The sequence below is a fragment of the Nomascus leucogenys genome, chromosome 1a (genome assembly GCF_006542625.1).
Source record: "Nomascus leucogenys isolate Asia chromosome 1a, Asia_NLE_v1, whole genome shotgun sequence".
Taxonomy (NCBI): Eukaryota; Metazoa; Chordata; class Mammalia; order Primates; family Hylobatidae; genus Nomascus; species Nomascus leucogenys.
The window spans coordinates 49342279-49365068 of NC_044381.1; the positions used below are offsets into that span (position 1 = coordinate 49342279).

Consider the following 22790-nt stretch of genomic DNA (forward strand, 5'->3'; position numbering starts at 1 on the left):
GGTCTTGAACTCCTGACCTCAGGTGATCCACCACCTCTGCCTCCTAAAGCGCTGAGATTACAGGCATGAGCCACCACGCCTGTCCCCAAATGATTTTTCGATCAGGCTTTCTTTTCGTCTAATTTCTTCCCGTGCCTTTTGCTCGTTAAAAATGTAGGGCTCTAAAAATTGTTTTGATGTTGAAGACTGCTAGCACTTTTTTTCATGACCCATGGGGCTGTGGTCAAAATAAAACTTAATTTTTTTCATTCATCATTCTTTCAATTTTATTCAATGGGAGATATCTACTCTATATTTTATAAAAATGCCAAAAGCCCATGACCCTTCTAAACACTATTAGTAATAGTCCAATGTTCACAGCCTTTTTTTTTTTTTTTTTTTTTTTTTTTGAGACAGAGTCTTGCTCTGTCACCCAGGCTGGAGTGCAGTGGCGCCATCTTGGCTCACTGCAACCTCCACCTCCTGGGTTCAAATGATTCTCGTGCCTCAGCCTCCCAAGTAACTCAGCCTCCCATGTGCCACCATACCAAGCTAATTTTTTTGTGTTTTTAGTAGAGAAAGGGGTTTCACCATATTGCTCAGGCTGGTCTTTAACTCCTGGCCTCCAGTGATCCTCCTGCCTCGGCCTCCCAAAGTGCTGGGGTTATAGGTGTCAGCCACTGTGCCCAGCCTTTTTTTTTTAATTTTTAATTGTTGTGGGCACATCATAGGTGTATATATATTTACGGAGTATATGAGACATTTTGATACAGGCATCACGGACATTTTTTAACATCAGAATTGCTGTCCCCTACAGTAATGAGAACTGTGACCTTGACCCAGTGCCCTAGTTTTCCTCCCTAGCCTGGGCCTGAGTGTCCCCTTTCTCCTTGTTACTTGCTCCCCTGCCAGCCTCAAAGCCAGGATCAGCCTGGCTACCTGCTCTGGATATGAAGCTGGCCTTCTTGGGAGGAAGGGCCTGTGAAGTGTTACAGCGACCCTTTCCCGTAGGACTCTGTGTCCTGCAGCAACTGCTGAGAGCTTTTCCCTCAGCCTCTTTCTGAGGGACCTCCTCTCCCTTCAGGTGGCCCCCTGAGCAGGACCTAAGACCAGTTCACTCCCTCAAGACTAATGTGGGATCTACCAGGAAATTTCACACATCCTTGGCCTAATAAACTGGGCTTGTGCAATCCCAACACAGCAGGCTTTCTGGCTCTGCTGTGCAAGCCGTGAGTCCTGAGTCAGATTTGTCATGCTTGCTGGACTCCCCTCCCTCTTGGCAGCTGGTGAGGTCCCCCAAGGGCAGATAACATATTCCAAGTTCTTCCTTAAAGGGAAGCAGGTAACACCTCACCCATCCCCCAAAACAAAGGTGAAGAATCCCAGTAGTAGGAAGTGGAGGTTGCAGTGAGCCAAGATTACTCCCTTCTACTCCAGCCTGGGCAACAGAGCAAGACTCCATCTCTCAAAAAAAAAAAAATAATTTAAGCCTGATTATGATTCTCAAGTTAGCACAACAAATGATGCCAATGCCTCCCTTCCCCTTCTCTTAGGGTGATCTGGAGCTCCCTGGTCCTAGCAGTTATTTTCTGGTTGGCCTTTGACACCGCCAAATTGGGTCAACAGCAGCTGGTGTCCTTCGGTGGGCTCATAATGTACATTGTCCTGTTATTTCTATTTTCCAAGTACCCAACCAGAGTAAGTATCCAGTTGATCTTTTAGGTTCTTTTTTTGTTTTTCTCCCCATGTGTAAATTGCTCAAAATACTCATTGTGAGAGAATTTAACTATTGTTCAGTACTTTTCTTACCTTGATGGAATTATTTAATGTGGCCAGGGTGCCCTATCTTCCTGAACTTTCATGGTACTGTTTGTTACTATTTCATGCTCCATTCTCAGTAATTTTCCAGTTACACAACCAGTGAGATGTTCTCTCCGTCAAGTCTAATTTCTTCTCGCATACCCTCCATCAAACACACAGAGAAAACTCATCCATTTTGATCCAGATTTCCCCAGACCAGTAAAAAATCTAATATTCCTCCATTGGATCCTGCAGTTCATCAAAGTCCCATGCAGTTTGGGCATTTATACTCCAAAAATTTGTCCTTATACAATTTTCTTTTTAATAGTGAACTCAACTCTTATCCTAGTTCTGTCCACTGGTAACCCGTGAAATGGGCAAGAATTCTGAGACATCAAAGCTCTCATATGTAACTCAAGATGGCAAACTCTGAAAAACTTTACCATTAAAAGCTTGACCCAAGGAAAAAAAACATTAATCAGAGACCAAGTTCAGCTAATACGTCCAAGTTCTTTGCCCCACTGAGGTGAACATCTCCATTGTCTGTTCCTCCACTGTCGTAGTTCTTTTGAAGCCACTCAGCCCTGCACCACAGATGAAAGCAAATGACTATCCATTCCTGCTGCACATCCTGGGTCTGCATTAGAGTTTACTGGTCTCTTTTACAATGAAATGACAGCCTCTTGATAGGGCAATATTTTATTTAATTCACTTACCGGTTGTCAGATCAACAAACCTTGGACACACAGAGAAATCATGTTCTGCCTTTCCATTTTCCAGACAGGAGAAATAATTATATGTATCCAGTACTTACAGCTTGACTAGGATGGCCAGATCCTGCCTCCTTTAATGGCCCTTCTTAGACTACTGTTTCTATCCAAGTAATTTATCAGGACATAATGGTTACTTAAATACTTTCCTGGACTGAAGACTTGAAACTCAGTTTTAGGGAGAAGGAATGCAATCCTGAGTTTGTTTTTGTTTTTTTCTTGAGATGGAGTCTCACTCTGTCGCCCAGGCTGGAGTGAAGTGGCGCGATCTCAGCTCACTGTAATCTTTGCCTCCTGGTTTCAAGCAATTCTCCCGCCTCAGCCTCCCGAGTAGCTGGGATTACAGGCATGCACCACCACGCCTGGCTTCTTTTTGTATTTTTAGTAGAGATGGGGTTTTGCCATGGTGGCCAGGCTGGTCTCAAACTCCTGAGCTCAGGTGATCTGCCCATCCTGGCCTCCCAAAGTGCTAGGATTACAGGCATGAGCCACTGCGCCTGGCCTGAGTTTTTTAAGGTATGGTTGTATCAAAGGGTTCTCTGCTTATGACAGCTTTAGCCTCCCAAAGAAGGTGGGTGACAGGCCACATCTGATCGTGTGTCCAAGGAAATAGTGATCCATTAGACATTTATGCCGTGGCCTGCATTAATTTTCCTACTAAGATACATCACTTGATCTTTCTGTATAGGTTTACTGGAGACCTGTCTTATGGGGAATCGGGCTACAGTTTCTTCTTGGGCTCTTGATTCTAAGGACTGACCCTGGATTTATAGCTTTTGATTGGTTGGGCAGACAAGTTCAGGTAAGTTTGGTTCAAAAGAACACCTTTCTTTTATGGCGCTTTTAACATTGGAGGTAATCCTCAAGATGTGTCAGAAATGGGTTTATATGTCTGCATGAGTTGTCTCAAATTTTAATTCTGCATCATGGGTCAGACAAATAGTTTTGCTTATGTTGAGTACATTAGTCTGTCTGGTTTGTTAACATTACTGCTGTTCTGTACCTATATCATCATTCCCTAATCCATTGCCCACATCCTCCTCCCCAAGGACTATCATACTTCTTAGATGTTTCCACAGACAAACAGGCTTCCTTTGCATCCAGTGCTAACTAATGCCACCTACAAGCCATGTATGGCTCCCAACACATTGCCACAGTCAACTCATTCTGTAGCATTCTGGAGTCAGACTGAATGTCAGAGATGTCAGGAAATTTGTATCCAGGAATACTTCAAAAATATGCTTCTACGCCATTCATTGGAGGGGGCAAAGCTAAGAACATTAACTTTCCAAGTCTATCCAACACATTTGCTGGGTCCATCCTCTGAGGGCCTAGCATTCCTGTGTACTGTCTAATTTCCATTCATGTTGTTGGAATGAGATCTCTTTTTCTTTCTTTAACTCAGGCTTTTCTGGAGTACACAGATGCCGGTGCTTCATTTGTCTTTGGTGAGAAATACAAAGACCACTTCTTTGCATTTAAGGTAGAGTCAAACCTTTTTTCTATGTAGTCGCTGCTACTTCAGCAGCTTCTGTCTTTGTAGATGTTCAGATAGAACTTAACTGACCAAAAACCAGGTATATACCTATTGGGCTGGTCAGAGGTGTGCAATACATCACTGCCCTTTTCCATTGACAATGTTATCTGAAGTTAGTGGACTGCACACATTTTACCTTGTTACTATGGAGTTAAGGGAAACATCTAGAGGAAGTCAGAACTATTCAAATACTAGGGAATGGGGCTTGTAGCTTTATCTGAGATACTTAGGAAAAATCAAAAGGGTAATAGCACCTTGGGTCTTCAGGGAAAAGAATATTATGTTCCCAGTAACAAGTAGGCATGTGGCAGTGAATGGCTGATGGGTCCAGGATCAGTGACAGCTCTGTATTCGAAAGTCTCTCAGTCCCAGTCCTTGAGGCAGCCGGTCAACCACATCAGCCTCTGTTTTAGAGCCATCCCCGTGCTAAACCTTTCTCATCTCTCCTTCAGCACAGCCTTTGCCTAGGCAGGACTAGAGGATAGGCCTTCTCCTAACAAAAGGAGAAACATTATTTTACAGGGGAAAGGCAGCTTGGCCCCATGGCTGGCCACAGTCAGTTCCTTCTTGAGGCTCCCACATGCCCCAGGAAGCCCGTCCTCCTCTGGGAAGTCCCTACAAACACTTGTCAATGAGTCAGAAACATGCATTCGGGTTTTCCTTCAGCTTTCTTTTTTTGTGGTGTGTTGTTATTCATACACTTCTAAATTGTTTTCTCACTTAGAGACTCCAAATTTACCCCCAAATTACCCCAGCTTCAGTTAGGCCAACTTTTAGGCTGAAAAAAGATTCAGCCTAAAACATCAAACCAGCAGTTTAGTGGCAGGATGGAGAGGAGAACCTCTACTGTTTGTAAGAAGCCTGCAGTTTATACAGCATTTCACTTAGCACCCTCCCCCAGCAACCTCTACCTGGCAGTTTAGCTGGTTTGATGTTTTAGGGCTGAGATAACTCAGCCATCTCTGAAAGGCCAAATGTTTATAGAGTGAGATAGAAATATGCTCATATCATGAAACGAATTCAGAATTGGAAAAAATAAAGTCATAAAGAAGGAATAACTTGCTACCCAGACTATACAGGTGTTTTCAGGCCTTCCTCCTCCCCTCTTCCAGGGCAGTGGCCCCTATTCTTTCCTGCCAACGCAGAATCCTCTGCTAACATTCCAGAGATGAGCCTCTTTAACTCCTTCAAGCTTTCAGGAAGGCACTGCCTACCCATTAAAGCCAATAAAAGGCTCATCGTGAGTGAGCTCTGAATACTGGCACAAAATGTCTTTTAATATATATTATTAATAGATTTTTTTTCTAAATTAGATCCTGTACAAATTGTCCTCGGTCATTCTGTGCCTCTGGTAGCAGCCTTCTCTGGCCAGTTAGCCGGGGAACAGTGGGGAGGGGGTACAGTAGGATGAGGCTGAGGAGGGACCCAACCCACAGCTCTTTGTGGTCTATGCAGGGTAGAAACTGCTCTCTGTGGAAACACTGGCTGCATTGAAGGCACCCAAAGAGCATCCGGAAAATAGGATCTAGGAAAATGCAATTTTTTTTGTTTGTTTGTGTGAGATGGATTCTTGCTCTGTCACCCAGGCTGGAGTGCAACGGCACAATCTCGGCTCTGCAACTTCCACCTCCCAGGTTCAAGCAATCCTCCTGCCTCAGCCTCCCCAGTAGTTGGGATTACATGCATGCGCCACCACGCCTGGCTAATTTTTGTATTTTTAGTAGAGACAGGGTTTCGCCATGTTGGCCAGGCTGCTCTCAAACTCCTGACCTCAGGTGATCCACCCGCCTCAGCCTCCCAAAGTGCTGGGATTACAGGTGTGAGCCACTGAGCCCGGCCGGAAAATACAATGGCCTTTAACACAGAACTAAAGTAGCTTCCAAAATGCAGTCACTTTTTAGTAATTTGAAAATCTGTAGGTAAAATCACTATTATTTTAAAAGCTAGAAGAATGAATGTTTACTGCATAGAGGTCATGACAGATCCCTATTGACTTCCTAGGGGGGCACCATGTTTGAGTGGCCAAAGAAAAGACCTGGAGCCAGCAAATGAGACATAGGGTTTATTGAGGGGACTCACATGCAGGGCAGTCCAGCGGCAGCAGGCTAGACAGGAGAACCACTACTGTTTGTAAAAGGCAGGCAGTTTATTTAGCATTCTCACTTAGTACCCTCCCCCAGCAACCTCCACCTCCCAACCTTCATTTAACCCAAAACAAAGGGCCTGGATCCCCTGTATGGCCTGCTTTCCACGGAATGGGCCAAGGGTTCAGATGTTCCTTATAGATAAGGAATGAATCTTTGGATCGGCCACTCCCAGTTTCCTTAGTTTGGAACTCCAAACACACATGCTTAGACCATAGGGTCATTCTCAGGACATGCTGAAGTTATTGCTGTCAGGTGTGTCTGCCATCCAGTAGGCGGCACTATGTGTCAGCACCCACCATGCCTTACCTGATCTCTGCAGCTACTCAGAATAAGGCTCTGAGGTTGCTCACAATTTATCTCAACTTAGGTTACTCTGCTAACTAGTGGTGAAGCCCATGTCTTTTTAGCATCAGGACAAGAATATTTTCTGACAGCCTTCAGTGTATTGATCTAGGTATTACAAATCCCCCCATACTTCATTCCTTCTTTGAGCAAAAAAAGCTCACCATAGAAGACAGGGGAAAAAAGTCAAGTCCTGTGACAAATTAGAATAAAAGACTGTAGATAGGGAAGCTGCCTGATTAAAGTTCAAGAGGAGTTTCCCATATTTTTATGATGTTTCAGAGGGAGAAAGGGAGACAGAGAGGAGGCCTGATATAAAACCTGCTGGTGCAACTGGACCTATCATTAATCCATGTTTGTTTCTGTCCCCACAGATCCTGCCGATCGTGGTTTTTTTCAGCACTGTGATGTCCATGCTGTACTACCTGGGACTGATGCAGTGGATTATTAGAAAGGTACTGGGGCTGGGAGGGACTGGGTTACAGGTGTAGAGCTGATTATCTCAGGCACAAAGTCCTCAAGGCCTTTTATGCAGGTATTTACGAAGTGCCTTTCTCTTCCTACCATTATCCACCATCACCACCTAAGTGATTAGATTCAAAACCCCCAATCCTAAATGTGTCCATGGAGGGAATTTTATCTCAGAAGCTTCTAAAAGGGCTTTGATTTGCAAACCACTGGATAGCTTCATGAAACTATAGCAGTTACTTCTTCAGCCGAAGAACTGAGGTCAGATACTGCTGGAGGAAATGATGTTATTCCTTCATCTTGGTTATCCACCCTGTGCTTATCTTTTTTCTTTCTTAAGCTACTCCTTAATTATATGCTACCTTGCTTAAGGAGGTTACAAAAGTAGACACTTCTGGTTTTGGAGGTGCTAGAGAAATTGAAGCAAAAAGGAGAAACAGCTTTTCACTCCTGAGGGAGTTTCATAAGCGTGAGTGTGCATGCATACACACATACACACACACACACACACGCACACACAGCTGAAGAGTTCATGTCCTTCCTGCTGCCCTAGCCTCTGTGAGTCCTATGTTCATGTGTTAGATCAGAGGACGAGGAGATCTGTCAGCTAATTTGGATGCACCACACACAAGCACAGAGCAGTGCAGGCAGTGCTTGGGGCACAGCCACAGCCCTCCTTGATCCCCATAAATAAATCAAAATGTACAAAAAGAAAGAGAAAAGAGAGAAGAGAGAGAGGGAACCAGAATATAGGTAGCAGCAGAATTCAGAATGACAGCAAGAACTCCAGGGCCCCTAATTTTCTGTTTAAACCCCAAAACATTCAGAAGTGTTATGCTCTTGTCTAAACTAAAAAGCAAGGAGAGAGAATGCATCAGGAAGTCCTCATCCACCATCTCTAGTTCAAAGGCCAGTACAAAAGTGGAACCAAAAACCACGTTCATTTCAATTAAGTAAAAAAGACCAAACCTCAAATACATCCCGCTACATATGGGTGACCTTTGACAAAACAACTAAACTGTTCTGTGCTTTGGTTTCCTCTTTAATAAAATGAGTACAATTATATAGGACCTCTCTCAAAGAGTTATTGTAAGAATTAATTGCATTTTCTGGACTGTCAAGGGCTTAACACAGTGCCTGGAATGCAGTAAAGCCTTCCATGAGCATGTTAGCAATTGTCATTTATTACTTGTATACAATAGACCTATAGAAATTGATTTGTATAATGTTCAAGGTATATGCAATGACTCAGACTTACTACTCCAATAAGAGGATTTGCTTGGCCTGCTCTAGGGACTCAATAAGTTAAACTTACCTTTAGCTCCATCATTAGCTTGCTGACAAATGTTGAAGCCCTCAATATTTTACTCCAGTTTAAAGATTTTAATCCCTACTTTGAAGTTTTGGGTATACAAAAAGTTCTGTGCTGACTTTGTCCCTTTCTTCCTTTCAGGTTGGATGGATCATGCTAGTTACTACGGGATCATCTCCTATTGAATCTGTAGTTGCTTCTGGCAATATATTTGTTGGACAAGTAAGTTGTAATATCAACAAAACAAAACATCTGTTGAAATGGATCATCTCTTTCCAAAAAGCCAAATAAGAAAATAACGCAATGTTCTTTTAGTGTAGAGAGAATGGTGTCAAAATAAGAAACCCCCAGTATTGGCAATGTCCAGATTCCAGAGAGAGAGAGAGAGAGAGAGGGAGAGACAGAGAGACAGAGAGAGAGAGAGAGAAATTCCTTTTAACAGTCTGGGTATGGTATTGTAGAACTGGGTTCTTGAGAACGTTTATGAAGAGGATGGAAGGTTGTCATTTTATTAAAGCATAGTCATAGAGCTTCTCATATAGAGTCTCAATAAATCTGAATTTAGTGATTGTGAGGTTTCTGGTCCACTCTTCAGAGGCTGGTAGCTCTTCCACTTGAATGGATTTCACTATCTCGAAAACTCCAAGCTACAAACATGGAACAGGCAGCCTCCCATTCTAAACTATAATGCCTGTGGCAATGGAGGAGACCAAGAAAGCCTTTCCACCAACAACCATGCAACTGTATAAACACTTGAGCTTATTCTCAGCTTGTCTGAACTGGCCAATATTCTGTCTTTGCTGAGCCTGAAGAAAAATGCTTTTAGGTTTTTCTCTTCTCATCAAAAATAAGCTTTTAGGCTTCAATTTTCACCTCCCTGTTCCATCACATGGAGAAATGCTCTTTTGCCTGAAGCCCATTTAAGCAAATAACTATGATGCCAAGGAGTGTCCCTCAAAATAGCAGCATGGCTAAGGGGTGGATCAGTAAGAAATTGTAATAAGACCGTCATCACTCCAGATATGCAGCTTCAGGCAGAATGGAGTCAAACATGCCACGAAAACCAGGTATGAATGCTTGCCAGCACCACTGCCCAAGGGAACTGAATTTGAAGCAAAAATCAAGTCACTCAGAAAAACACATGGCACCAAATCTCAGGCTTACAACTGCTCCAGGCAAGCTGAACCTTCTTGTTGGTAAACCAACAAGAAGCATGGGCCTCTACTCTAAAGACTATGCTTACGGCTGGACGCAGTGGCTCACGCCTGTAATCCCAGCACTTTGGGAGGCCGAGGTGGGCAGATCACCTGAGGTCAGGAGTTTGAGACCAGCCTGACCAACATGGAGAAACCCCGTCTCTACTAAAAACACAAAATTAGCTGGGCATGGTGGCGTATGCCTGGAATCCCAGCTACTCAGGAGGCTGAGGCAGGAGAATTGCTTGAACCCAGGAGGTAGAGGTTGCGGTGAGCCGAAATCATGCCATTGCACTCCAGCCTGGGCAACAAGAGCAAAACTGTCTCAAAAAAAAAAAAAAAAAAAAGCTATGCTTACTAGCCTGGAGCATAGTCTTTAGCGTGGGGGCCCATCCCATGCTTCCTTCCCTAGGAGTTGAAATTATTATAATTACAGTCATAAAATCTCTCAGGACTAATTAGGGCACCATCTTGAGTTGATTGCTCCTACCTGCAGGGTAAGAGGGCTCATGCACAGGGTTCCTATTTAGCCGGTAAATCGAGGCTCCACACATTCAATCTTATAGAACAATTAGAGATAACGAGGAGAAAATTGTAAAATTGCACACAAGCTTCTGTGATGTTCAATTTGATACTTAATATGCTAAAAGTACAGCTATTATCTATGGAGAGCCCCACGCCACAGGCTGCCTGTCCTCCTTAATGGGATTCAAGCCTTTACAACTACACTCGTTCTGCTTCTTCCTTTCCACCCATCAGAGAGGGGTCTCTGATTCTCAAATACAGAAGGGCCTGCAGGCACCTGTCCTTGTTATTGCTGAGGTTGTTTGTTTGTTTGTTTGTTTGTTTTTAATGCTTGTGTCTCTATTTCTCTGCGGTATCAGGAAACAGGTTTAGGGTCTGTCAAGGTGAAGTTGGAAGATAGGAAGCCACAGTGGCTTACAAATCACCCATCCAGGTCAGGCCACTGGGTAGAGTCAGTTGGCCCTTAGAAAAGTGCACCAAGTCATCACAGACTCCAGTCCTAGGCTGGGTGGAGGCCTTCTATGTCTGGCCTCACAAATTTTACAAAATTTATACATGACCACATATGGAAACTGATCTAGAGTTCAAATAAGCCAGACGTCGATGGTGTGGGTTCTCAAATTTGAGCATGCATTGGAATCACCCGGAAAGCTTGTGAAAATACAGATTGCTAGCCCCCACCCTTGGAGTTTCTAATTTAGTAAATCGAAATAATTTGCATTTCTAACGAGTTTCCAGGTGACGCTGATAGAGCTGGTCTGAGGTTCACTCTTAGAAACTCTCTGCTTTAAAGAATAAAATTATGAGTAGATTGGCACGCCTTCCCCCGCCCCCACACAGATTTAAAAAGGAATCTGGTCACCCTTCTTTGTCTCCAGACGGAGTCTCCACTGCTGGTCCGACCATATTTACCTTACATCACCAAGTCTGAACTCCACGCCATCATGACCGCCGGGTTCTCTACCATTGCTGGAAGCGTCCTAGGTGCATACATTTCTTTTGGGGTAAGAATGTTTTGGAATTATGAAAACATCAACCTCTTCTTTCCTTGCTATTGTTATTTCTTTTCTTTTCCATTGCTGGTGGAAAAAGGAGGCCAAGAGAGTCTCTTTTTTGCCACATGGCAAAAGTTGGTCACAGTCGCTTTGGCATTTGAACATAGGGACCCCAAGGAGTTTCGGGGCTTCATATACCTGCTGCCTAAATGTGAGTTCTATCTGCAGAATAAAAACAGAAAAATGCAGTCATATGATAAAGTTGCTTTGGTTGAAAATTTAAATCTGTTAAAAAAAAAAAAAAAAACTATTACATCAGTCAGGGTGATCTGGACTGGGAGTCAGTAAACTATGGCCCATGGGCCAAATCCCAATTGCTCCTGTTTTTGGAAATGAATTCTTGGAAAGCAACTACTTCTATTCATTTGCCTATGGCAGCTTTCATGCTACAGAGCTGAGTCGTTGTGATCCACAAAGCCAGCAATATTTATTCTCTGGCCCTTTACAGAAAAACTTTTCTGACCCCTGGTCTAGAGCAGTGATTCTCAAACCTTTCTGCACATTAGAATCACCTGGGAGCTTTTAAATTCTCTAATGCCCAGGTCCATATCTCAGAGTAATTAAACTACAGTTCCTTGGGATGAGACGCAGGCATCAATATTTTTTAAAACTCCTCAGATTCTAATGTACAGCCAAGTTTGAGAGCTGCCAGTCTGTAGTATAAGGCTAGAGAATGTTATAACTGGTGCGTGCACCCCGACCCATAGAGCTTACAAGCCACACATAGACACAATCCCCAATATTGAAACTGAATAACACAGCCCAGTCACTGTGTGACTCAGGAGACTAGGATTTCTTACAAAATAAGTGGGCTTCATTGTAGGTCTTCATCCAGGCCTTGGAGTGCCAATTAGTAGGAAGAGGCAAGAAGAAAGGGGCAAAGGACACCTGTGGAATGAGCAGCTTGAGTGGATCATCTGGGGAATGCCATCCCCACTGTAGAAATGCTGCCTCAAAAATGTTCAGGGGGAACAGGAACAGGGAGGGAGGTGCTGATCCTGGAATTCTGAAAATATGTGGAAGAGAATCCAGAAATCATGTGAGGGCAGGTGGGAAGGGGAATGAGTGGACCTGCGATAAAGTAAACAGAAGTTGTGTACAGATTAAAGGGCCACCAGATCAATGAAGATTGTGTAAAGGCACCGAGGACCTCAGGAGAGCAAAAGGAAGATGGAGAGAGGAGAATATACACATCTGCACATGAATCATGAATCCCTTCTCCACTCCCCATCCCCTCCCCATCCCCTATCTAAAATGATGTAATGAGGCTGGGCGTGGTGGCTCATGCCTGTAATCCCAGCACTTTGAGAGACCGAGGCAGGCAGGTCACCTGAGGTTGGGTGTTCAAGACCAGCCTGGCCAACATGGTTGAAACCCCAACTCTACTAAAAGATACAAAAATTAGCTGGGTGTGGTGGTGGGCTCCTGTAATCCCAGCTACTCAAGAAGCTGAAGCAGGAGAATCGCTTGACCAGGGAGGCCGAGGTTTCAGGGAGCCAAGATTGCACCACTGTACTCCTGGGTGATGGAGCGAGACTCCATCTCAAAAAAAAAAAAAGTTGTAATGACATACATGCTTTAGGGGCTCTCTGAACATTCAAAAGGGCAACAGAGAGGTTGAGGAATCTTCCTTGAAAGTTTCCACAACACAGGATTAATTCTCTTCTGAAACGATCAGATTTTGGTTTTATGCTTCTCCCCAGGGATGTGGTCAATTAGCACAAATGTCTGCCTTATCCCTCAGCCTCTCAAGGTGATGCCCGTGACTTGGCTCACTGAGCTAGAGTGGCTCTTCCAGACCTCCAAAGAAACATTGTCTTCTGGCATAGAAGCAACCCCTGCCCTGTTTCTTCCCTTGTGGAGCTCTTTGACCCTTCCTCTGAACACAAGAAAAAAGCTAATCCCAGGTTTGCCTTTTTTCTTCTGAAATTGCAGGTTCCATCCTCCCACTTGTTAACAGCGTCAGTTATGTCAGCACCTGCGTCATTGGCTGCTGCTAAACTCTTTTGGCCTGAGACAGAAAAACCTAAAATAACCCTCAAGAATGCCATGAAACTGGAAAGTGGGTAAGTGTGACACATTCACCTAATTAATGACTACCCAAGCCGGGGCGGGGGACTCCAGATTCAATGTACAGCAAAAATTCAATAACCAGAAAGCACAGTGAATTACGATATTAAAGTTAGTGCAAAGACTATTTAGACTTCACCAAAAAAAGTCTTATTTTATTTCCTTTTTTTGAGACTTGCTCAAAAAAGACTTTTTTAAAGTTGCTCTGTCGCTCAAGCTGTGGTGCAGTGGTATGAACACAGCTCACTGCAGCCTCAACCTCCCAGGCTCAAGTTATCCTCCCACCTCAGCCTCTTAAGTAGCTGATACTACAGGCATGCACCACCACTCTCAGCTAATTTTTTAAGTTTTTTAGAAACAGGGTCTCACTATGTTGCCCAGGCTGATCTCCAGTTCCTGGGCTCAAGGGATCCTCCTGCCTCAGCCCCCCAAAGTGCTGGGACTTGGCCAAAATCTTGTTTAATACTTGACATAAACCTGTCTAAATACCTAATGTCAATACATTTCCATATCTGTCTGTTGTAAAGATACTTCTTTATAAATATAGCAGAGTGTTTATGGAGCCTTGGTTTAGACAGAAAGCCATAGGATGACCATTTCTGGAGGCTCCTCTTATAAGAAAGCTGGTTCCTTTTCTTTTGCTCTGTGAAAAAGAAAGAAGAACAGAGTGGAAAAGACTAAGGGATTTAGGATGTTCAAGAGTATTTCATTAAATAACAGAATTCATCAGCAACCAACATGTGTCTGAAATTCACCCATACTTGTACGCAGATAAAGTCAACCATGAGCGAAAAAGCAAGTTGCCAAAGAATACAGCATAATTCCACTTATAAAGTTACTCGGTGTGCAGACTCGCACAATGTTGTTTTTTTGTTTTTTTGTTTGTTTGTTTTGACAGGGTCTCACTCTGTCACCCAGGCTGAGCTCAAGTGATCCTCCCACCTCAGCCCCTTGAGTAGCTAGGACTACAGGCACGCACCACCACACCCAGCTAATTTTTGTACTTTTTGTAGAGACAGTATTTCGCCATGTTATCCAGACTGGTTTCAAACTCCCGGGCTCAAGCAATCTACCTGCCTCGGCTTCCCAAAGTGCTGGGATTATAGGGTGTGAGCCACTGCACCCAGACACACAATGTATTTTTTAGAGATACAGACATGCAGGAAAACTGTATAGAAAGGGGATGATGAGTGAATTTTAGGAAGACAGATACCTCTGAGATTAGAGGGGAGGATGAGATCAAAGAAGAGTGCACAGGGGGATTCAAAGTGATGGTGGCACTCCATTTTTAAATGAGGTGATGGATTTACAGGCTTCCTTGGATCATTGGTTTGTTGTTGGTTTTGAATCATTAGTTTTTATACTATTTGTATTTTATAACTATTCTCTGGCAGCTACTTGTAATAAAAATCATTTTTAAACTTGTAATTTTTTATCATTTTCCAATTTTTTATTATAAATGTCCCCAAATTTAAAAAGTATTATAAGTTACCCAGAGACTCTGGAGGCTAAGGTAAGAGGATCGCTTAAGCCCAGAAGTTCAAGACCAGCCTGTGCCATGTAGCATGACCCTGTCTCTTAAAAAAATATATATATATATTAGCCAAGCATGGTGGCACACACCTGTAGTCCCAGCTATTCAGGAGGCTGAGGAAGGAGGATCACTTGAGCCCAGGAGTTGGAGGCTCCAATGAGCTATGATCGCACCACTTTACTCCAGCCTGAGACACAGAACAAGACCCTATCTCTTTACAAACAAGAACAAACATGGTTAAATACTTACATGCCCACTTCATGATGTCATGGGATTCAGGTGAGTATTTTGAGCAAGGCAGGGAGGGGCCTTAGAGTTTGTCTCTCATCTAAGCTCTGATTATGCTACTTCTGCACCAATGGTGTCCATCCCCTGACAACTCCTTGGTAATTCTGGAATTGCTATTTCTTGATAAAGTGATTCAGGGAATCTTCTAGAAGCTGCAACACAGGGAGCATCCTCCTCCATCTCCCTGGTGGCCAACATCGCTGTGAATCTGATTGCCTTCCTGGCCCTGCTGTCTTTTATGAATTCAGCCCTGTCCTGGTTTGGAAACATGTTTGACTACCCACAGCTGAGTTTTGAGGTATATCACATCATGCCCCTGCCCTCTGTTTTGTTTCTGCCTATCTTTGTTTAAAAATAAAATAGATTTGTAAACAGCCCACCCTAACAACCTCAGTGGACTCTTCCACACTGTAGAAGCTTCTCATGCATCCCCCAACTTCCCACCCACCTTTTCTCTGTCTCCTATCCCCCTCCTTCCCCACAACGACAGTCAGTCTCTCCTGGCCTCTTCCTCAAGAATCCAGCTTCCTTCAAATGACCAATTTCTAGCCCTAATTCCTGATGGGTAAAGATGGGCAAGGGAAGAAGGAATTTCTGTGCTTAAAGGAGACAGAGGGGTCAGGAACAGTGTTGTCACCGAGAAGGCAAAACTGAAAGCAAATCACTATTCTAATCAAGTGTCTACTTTTGGTTTCTGTAGCTAATCTGCTCCTACATCTTCATGCCCTTTTCCTTCATGATGGGAGTGGAATGGCAGGACAGCTTTATGGTTGCCAGCCTCATAGGTTATAAGACCTTCTTCAATGAATTTGTGGCTTATGAGCACCTCTCGAAATGGATCCACTTGAGGAAAGAAGGTGGACCCAAATTTGTAGACGGTGTGCAGCAATATATATCAGTGAGTAAATATTTTAATCTCTCAGCACCTCTCTTCATCACATATCTGCATTTGTCTATTACTTATGCCTCTGTGTGTCAAGCACTATGCCAGGCACCTGGGATAGATTAGAGAGCAAAACAACCTAAAATCCATTGCTCATGGAGCTCATAATGTACATAGCACTTCCGAACTTTCAGTTATGTTGGATTAGAGTGTGTGTGTGTGAGTGTGTAGACACAGCTAATCATTGCCATTGTAATCATTTACTTCTAAGGACTGTGGACACAGCCCCAGAGTTGCATGAGCTGGGACTGCAATCAATCAACCAAAATTTGTTGAATGCCTTTTATGTGCAATGTGCTGAGTACTGAGGCCATAGCACTGAGCAAGTCATGGGGCCCCTGCCCTCATAGTCTAGCAGCTGACAGTCTAGTGATCATAAAGCACTCTCCCTTCGAACTTAATGGATTCTGTGAGCTCTGAGAAACTGTCTAAAAGTAACATAATGCCTGGACATCCTCGAGAGATAGTGTAGATCATCACTGCTCTCCACATGGATGAGGGAGAGAAAAGGCTCAGAGTGTGTGATCTGAAAGCCTTGAGACAAGCACCCATAATTACGTCAGGACTTCTGGTCAATAGCCTGCAAGGAGGCATTCACATCTACCTGGCCTCTGGTGGGATGAGGAACTCAGGTGAGGTCATGTTTGTAGTTGAGTTTGCAACTTTCTCCCCTGGAGAACAGAATTGTCACACTGGAAACTCAAGGAAATGGTGAACATTCCTGAGCACCCCTAGTACTCATTGAAACAACCCATTTGGAATTAATGTCTCAGGCATGTATTTGGTTTAAAAATGAAAGGGGAGGAAAAGCAGCCTGCCTAAGGTTCTGAGTCTGCTCACCCACAAACAACACTACCATCCTTCCCAGCTTCCCAAAGAACAAGCCTGCAGATTTACTCCCACATAGCACACCAGTGTAACAGCCCACTCCTGGGGAGCACTGATTTATATTTTACAGCTGGGGCATTTTGACCCACACATCTGACATGAGCAGGGGGCTCTGTAGATTTCCCTGTTCTCGCATGTTCATTCTTCAACTAACCTCCCAGTAAAGCTTGGCCAATTATCCTCATTGTTTAGATGCCACCAAAACCAGTTTGTTTCCCTGCCAAAAGTAAACAATAGGCTAAATTAAGTGAAATGTTTTCTATCCCCAATTGCCAGTTGCCAGGAGAGAATCGCTTTGTTAATGAGCAAACCGGGCTCTGTGTTCTGGCAGCACGAAGCAATTTTGTGGAAAGGTTATTACGAGGGTAGAGACAGAACAGTAGAGCTGATTGAGTTTAGGGGTGAGCCCAACCAAAGGCAGGTAGAGAGAGAACATTTGGAAACAGGAGCTCAGTGGCCTCTGCTATTGTTGAGTCATGATGGGAAAGGCATTTTGTTTCTCCAAATTTCTGATTTGCAATCAACAAAATGCAGATGAGTCCCAGCAATTTTTGCTCACAACCTAGAAGTGGAGAAGGGCATCCCAACAGTCTCCTGGAAAAGGTGCCACAGAACAGAACGTACCATGTGGGTCTGTGAGGCAAAACCCCAGTGATATCCACTGAATTATGCCCATGCCGACCTCCTTCTGAGATAAGAGGGAGAATACTATGCAGCCCCCATGCCCCTAGGATGAGCCCTTTATTCCATCACTTTCTCTTTCCTAAAGATAATACTTTGCCTGTTTTTATTCATTTGTTTACATGTAACACATACCATAGTATAGAATTCAAAAGGTCCAAAAAAAGATAGATAAAGGAAAAAGTAAGGCATCCTTCTTATTTCTCTGGAGCTCTTCTCCCTAGAATGTATATACTCACTGTTTTTAACCTTGTCCTTTGCACTTAATAATGTGTCTCAGGTACCTTTCCATATCAGTGCCTGTGACATAGTATTCTATTGTATAGCACACTATAATTCATCTTAACTAGTCCCATGCTGATAAGCAGTTATCTGTTTTTACACTATCAGAGATAGTGTTAAAATGACCATCCTATACGTATGGCATCTTTGCCTGTGCAGACACAAGGAGAGCTTTGAGGTGTGTTATTAATATCTTCCTAGTACGGTGCAACTCTTTTCATCACATCATCTTGCACATTTGTGGGCAAAGTCAATGTGGAATTATTCCAGCCTCCTTTTTCTCTTCTAAAACCCATCATGGCCACATCTGTGTATCCCCTTCCCACTTATCCCTGGAAAGGGGAAAGAGGAGTTTCAAGCTCTTTATGTCATCTTTCTCCCCACAATCTCTTAATAAGCATGCCTGGTTTTGAAGCCACCTGAACTCAGTGAAAAGCACTAGAATAAAAGTGGGGAACAAGGACAGCTTTTCCAGGAAGGGTAGACTGCATACCTACTGGAAATATTTTTTTCCTGCCGGCTATATGCGCGCTGATGGAAAATATCAACAAAGGAGAGTTCTCAGAAACCGTGAGAGAGAAGAGGGGCCTTGGAATCAACAAAAATCTTACCATGGCCACTTGAGTCTTGAATGAGTGTAGCATTGCTCGGTTTGTTCTTTGAACAAAATCACAGAGTTTTGGAATATTGCAAAAGTATTGCTTCAGTCACGTGGGTACCTTTGTCAGACTGGGTGTGCCTCTGGTGAACAATAGAGTACGCGGAATCTTCTGAGCCTCCTATAGTCGGTCCTCAAACTGAGGAAGAATTGTCTGGGCTAAGCAGCATCTCTTGAGTCGCAGCATCTCTTGAGTCCATGCTTTCACGAATTCATCTTCCATCCTCTCTGACTGCCCCGTGAAAGGGATGTTCCTTCTCCTACTTCCAACTGGGCATCCTAACATTCCCAAGGAGTGGTCAGAGTTGTGGTACACACACCATGGCCAGACTATAATGAAGCTCCTGTGATAGCTGAGAATTTCCTTTTTACTAACATAATTATTTTTAAATTATATCCTTTTCACTGAATTATAATTTATATACCAAATTAAGAGCTCAGTTTTGATGTCACCTGTGTAACCACAACTATAATCAACATAGAATATCTCCATCACACCTTTAAAAAAAAAAAAGTTTTCCTCATGGCCATTTGTAGTCAACAACCCCACTCCCATCCCCATCCAAAGACCTAGTCCCAGGCAACCAATATCCATTCTTTCACTGTAAATTATTTTTGCAAATTCTAGAATTTCTTTTATTTTTATTTTTGAAATGGAGTCTCACTCTGTCGCCCAGGCTGTAGTGCAATGGTGCGATCTCAGCTCACTGCAACCTCTGCCTCCCGGGTTCAAGTGATTCTCCTGCCTCAGCCTCCCGAGTAGCTGGGATTATAGGCACACACCATCATGGCTGGCTAATTTTTTTTTTTTGTATTTTTTAGTAGAGGCAGGGTTTCACCATGTTGGCCAGGATGGTCTTGAGCTCCTGACCTCAAGTGATCTACCCTCCTCGGCCTCCCAAAGTGTTGGGATTACAGGCGTGAGCCACCGCACCCAGCCCTAGAATTTCATATACATGTGCTCACTTGCATTCATGTCGTTGCATGTATTTCCTTTTTATTGCAAAGCAGCATTTCATTTTATGGGTATCCACAATTGTTTATCCATTTGCCTACTGAATGACATTCAAGTTGTTTCCACCATGAGGCTATTTAATAAAGCTGCCATAGATATTTATGTATAATCTATTTGTGGCATGTGTTTTTGTTTCTCCTAGAAAAATTGCTGGGTCACTCAGGCAGAGCATGTAAACTTAAGAAGAAACTTCCATACTGTTTCACAAATAGACTGTGTCATTTTACATTCCCACCAGCAATGTATAAAAGTTCTAGTCACTTCACATCCTTGTCAACACTTTGTATTGTCAGTTTTTTTAATTTTAGTGAAGGTATAGTAGTATCTCATTGTGGCTTTATTTTGCATTTCCCTGGTGATCAATAATGTTGAACATCTTTTCATGTACTTTTTGGTTATTTGCATAGCTTTTGTGAAGTATCTAAATCTCTATCCTTTTTTCCTTGGCTGTTGCTCATCTTATTGAGTTATAACAGTTCTTTATATAGTCTGAATAAGTCCTTTTTCAAGTAAATATAATGTGAATATTTTCTGGGACCAATTTTGTATCTCCAGCAACTAGTCCTGTCCCTGGCACACTGTAGCAGATGGCCAGGTCATATGGAATATCAGAAGGTATTATTGACCAGGAAGCAGCATTTGTAGAAGCCAAGGCTACCAACTGTAAGTCCTTTGTAGAGAGTCACTGAGTCCACACAGCCCCCTTCCATTTTCCCACAAAATTCAAGTGGAGATGGTAAAAGGGGTCTAGGAAGTAATGGGTATTTGATACCATGGACTGTGCATTTATTTGTCAATATTGAATTTATGGTCAAAATGAAGCCCAGTTGGATGTCAGATTTATTAAGCCAGATCAGATTGTGTATACATACATGTTTATGCTTGCTTACAGATTCGTTCTGAGATAATCGCCACTTATGCTCTCTGTGGTTTTGCCAATATCGGGTCCCTAGGAATCGTGATCGGCGGACTCAGTAAGTGAAAATAACATTCTTCAACAACACAGATGTGCCATAGACATACTTGGATCTCCATTTTGCTCTGTAATGTTACGTCAGAAAAAACAAAGGCCTTTGCAACAGTCATGAGTCCTCTGGGGTCTATTTTTTTTATCTCTAGTCTGCAATATAGTTTTCCCTTGCACACCCAAACTGACCTCAGGAAAAATTTTCTCAAACATACAGGTGCTTCTCCCAGCCCAGGGGTGACCTGTAGGCTTCACCTTGCATGCCAGTGCCAATAGGTTTATGATGGGCACCTGGAGAAGGATTCTGAGAGCCATTGGAAGTCCAGTGGGAGAATGCTGTGATTTCTCAGTGGTGTCTGCCACGGGCATAGAAGTAGATGGTGACAGTTGAGTTGCACATCATCTCCTTAGTCTATGCCTCTGCCACTCTTTTGCCTTGCCATGACCTCAATAAACAGCCCTTTGGATGAAACTTAGGAGGTGTTTCTTCTGTGGAGAGTGAGCCTTTTGGCAAACAAGCCTCTTCCCTTCTTCCCACAGCAGAGAATTTCTCTGTATGTGGAGTTTATTACTAAGTTCTTGAATCTTGAATTTCCCAGCTAAGTTAAAGAAAAAAAAAAAGTCAGCTGACCTGAGCCCAGCCCCAGAACAATTTTCAGAGGCTAAGAGTTTTACTCAATACTTCAGCATTGATCTCACATCCCTCCTTCCATGTTTCCCAGCATCCATGGCTCCTTCCAGAAAGCGTGATATCGCCTCGGGAGCAGTGAGAGCTCTGATTGCGGGAACAGTGGCCTGCTTCATGACAGCCTGCATCGCAGGTACTGCACCCTGTCCTTTGTGTCCTGGTGCCCACAGGATGAATGGCAGCTTTCAGGACAGGCAGTGCCTCCAGCTTGCATGTGCAGCACACACTGCCACAGAAATAAGTCCACAGAAGAGAGTCAGAGCTGCTCTTAAGCACATTGTAAAGTTAAATGTGTGCAGTGTGGTGGAGAAGCTAAGAACAGAATGAGGGTTCAGTGACTTCCTTAATTAATGAAATAAATGGGTCCAGGTGCAGTGGCTCACGCCTGTAATCCCAGCACATTGGGAGGCCAAGGCGGGTGGGTCACCTGATGTCAGGAGTTTGAGACCAGCCTGACCAACATGGCGAAACTGCATCTCCACGAAAAATACAAAAATTAGCTGGGCACGCACCTGTAATCCCAGCTACTTGGGAGGCTGATGCACTTGATCGCTTAAACCCGGGAGGCGGAGGTTGCAGTGAGCCGAGATCATGCCACTGCACTCTAGCCTGGGCAAAAGAGCAAGACTCTGTCTCAAAATAAATAAATGAATATATAAATACATAAATAAAACTAAAAAATAAATAATAAAATAAATGGAACTCTGTTCCGCTTCTAGGCATGCTCTCCAGCACTCCTGTGGACATCAACTGCCACCACATTTTAGAGAATGCCTTCAACTCCAGTTTCCCTGGAAACACAACCAAGGTGATATCTTGTTGCCAAAGTCTGTTGAGCAGGTATTGTATTCTTGATTATAATTTCTTTATACTCCATTAATAATCAAATCAGACCTAAATAGCCCATCCACTTAATTTTTTTTTTTTTTTTGAGACGGAGTCTCACTCTGTCACCCAGGCTGGAGTGCAGTGGCGCAATCTCCACTCACCCATCCACTTAATTTTATAACTTTATGACTATTTAAAAGTAAGAACTTACGCAGTGATTCTAACCACCTTTCACTCTGACTTTTCTCAGATAAGACTAGCAACTATAACACTAGCTAGTGCTACTCAAGCATTTAATATGCACCCAGCTGTGTGTTAGGTACTTTACTTTGTACGAATTAGCTCACTTAAACCTTGCAACCACTGTATAAGTTGGGCACTTTTTTTTTTTCATTCCGTAAAATTAAGGCTTAGGGAAGCTATGTCTACTCCAGCAAAACTAGCACAACACAAGTGAGATACAAAATTCAGGTTGATCTGCCTGCTAAGCCTATGCCCTTAACTGCTACCGTCTGCTGGCTCCCCTTCAAGGGGATCCAGGCTGTCCAGACAACACAGTGATCGTCTGTGGTGAATGAGAAACTACCAGTGACCCATGCCAGCCACCCCCACCCTGCACAGTTTCTATTTGCAAAATCAATGTTCCCACCCAAGGTGCCATCCTTAACGTGCAAATGTTTTATGAGGATTGATTCTATCCTATCTTTGCTTGTTATGGAGGAAACAGGGAAAGTTCTTGAAGACACCCAGAATTTAGGAGCCAAAGCAAATTCCCCAGTGTCTCTGTCCTTTAATCCACCCTAACCAGAACGTGAGC

At 43.4% G+C, this 22790-nt stretch overlaps 1 protein-coding gene across 2 annotated transcripts in view; it reads left to right on the plus strand.

Annotated features, from left to right (window-relative positions):
• SLC28A3 (solute carrier family 28 member 3) overlaps positions 1-22790 on the plus strand; it is a 64607-nt gene that overhangs the window by 38838 nt on the left and 2979 nt on the right. For both annotated transcript variants that reach the window (XM_003267476.4, XM_004087029.3), the window contains 12 exons: positions 1533-1677; positions 3238-3351; positions 3955-4032; positions 6950-7030; positions 8497-8577; positions 10955-11080; positions 13067-13197; positions 15153-15321; positions 15724-15921; positions 20383-20464; positions 21180-21278; positions 21865-21985. In XM_003267476.4, coding sequence (XP_003267524.1) covers positions 1533-1677; positions 3238-3351; positions 3955-4032; positions 6950-7030; positions 8497-8577; positions 10955-11080; positions 13067-13197; positions 15153-15321; positions 15724-15921; positions 20383-20464; positions 21180-21278; positions 21865-21985 — 1425 coding nt within the window. The remainder of the gene's footprint in view (positions 1-1532; positions 1678-3237; positions 3352-3954; positions 4033-6949; positions 7031-8496; positions 8578-10954; positions 11081-13066; positions 13198-15152; positions 15322-15723; positions 15922-20382; positions 20465-21179; positions 21279-21864; positions 21986-22790) is intronic.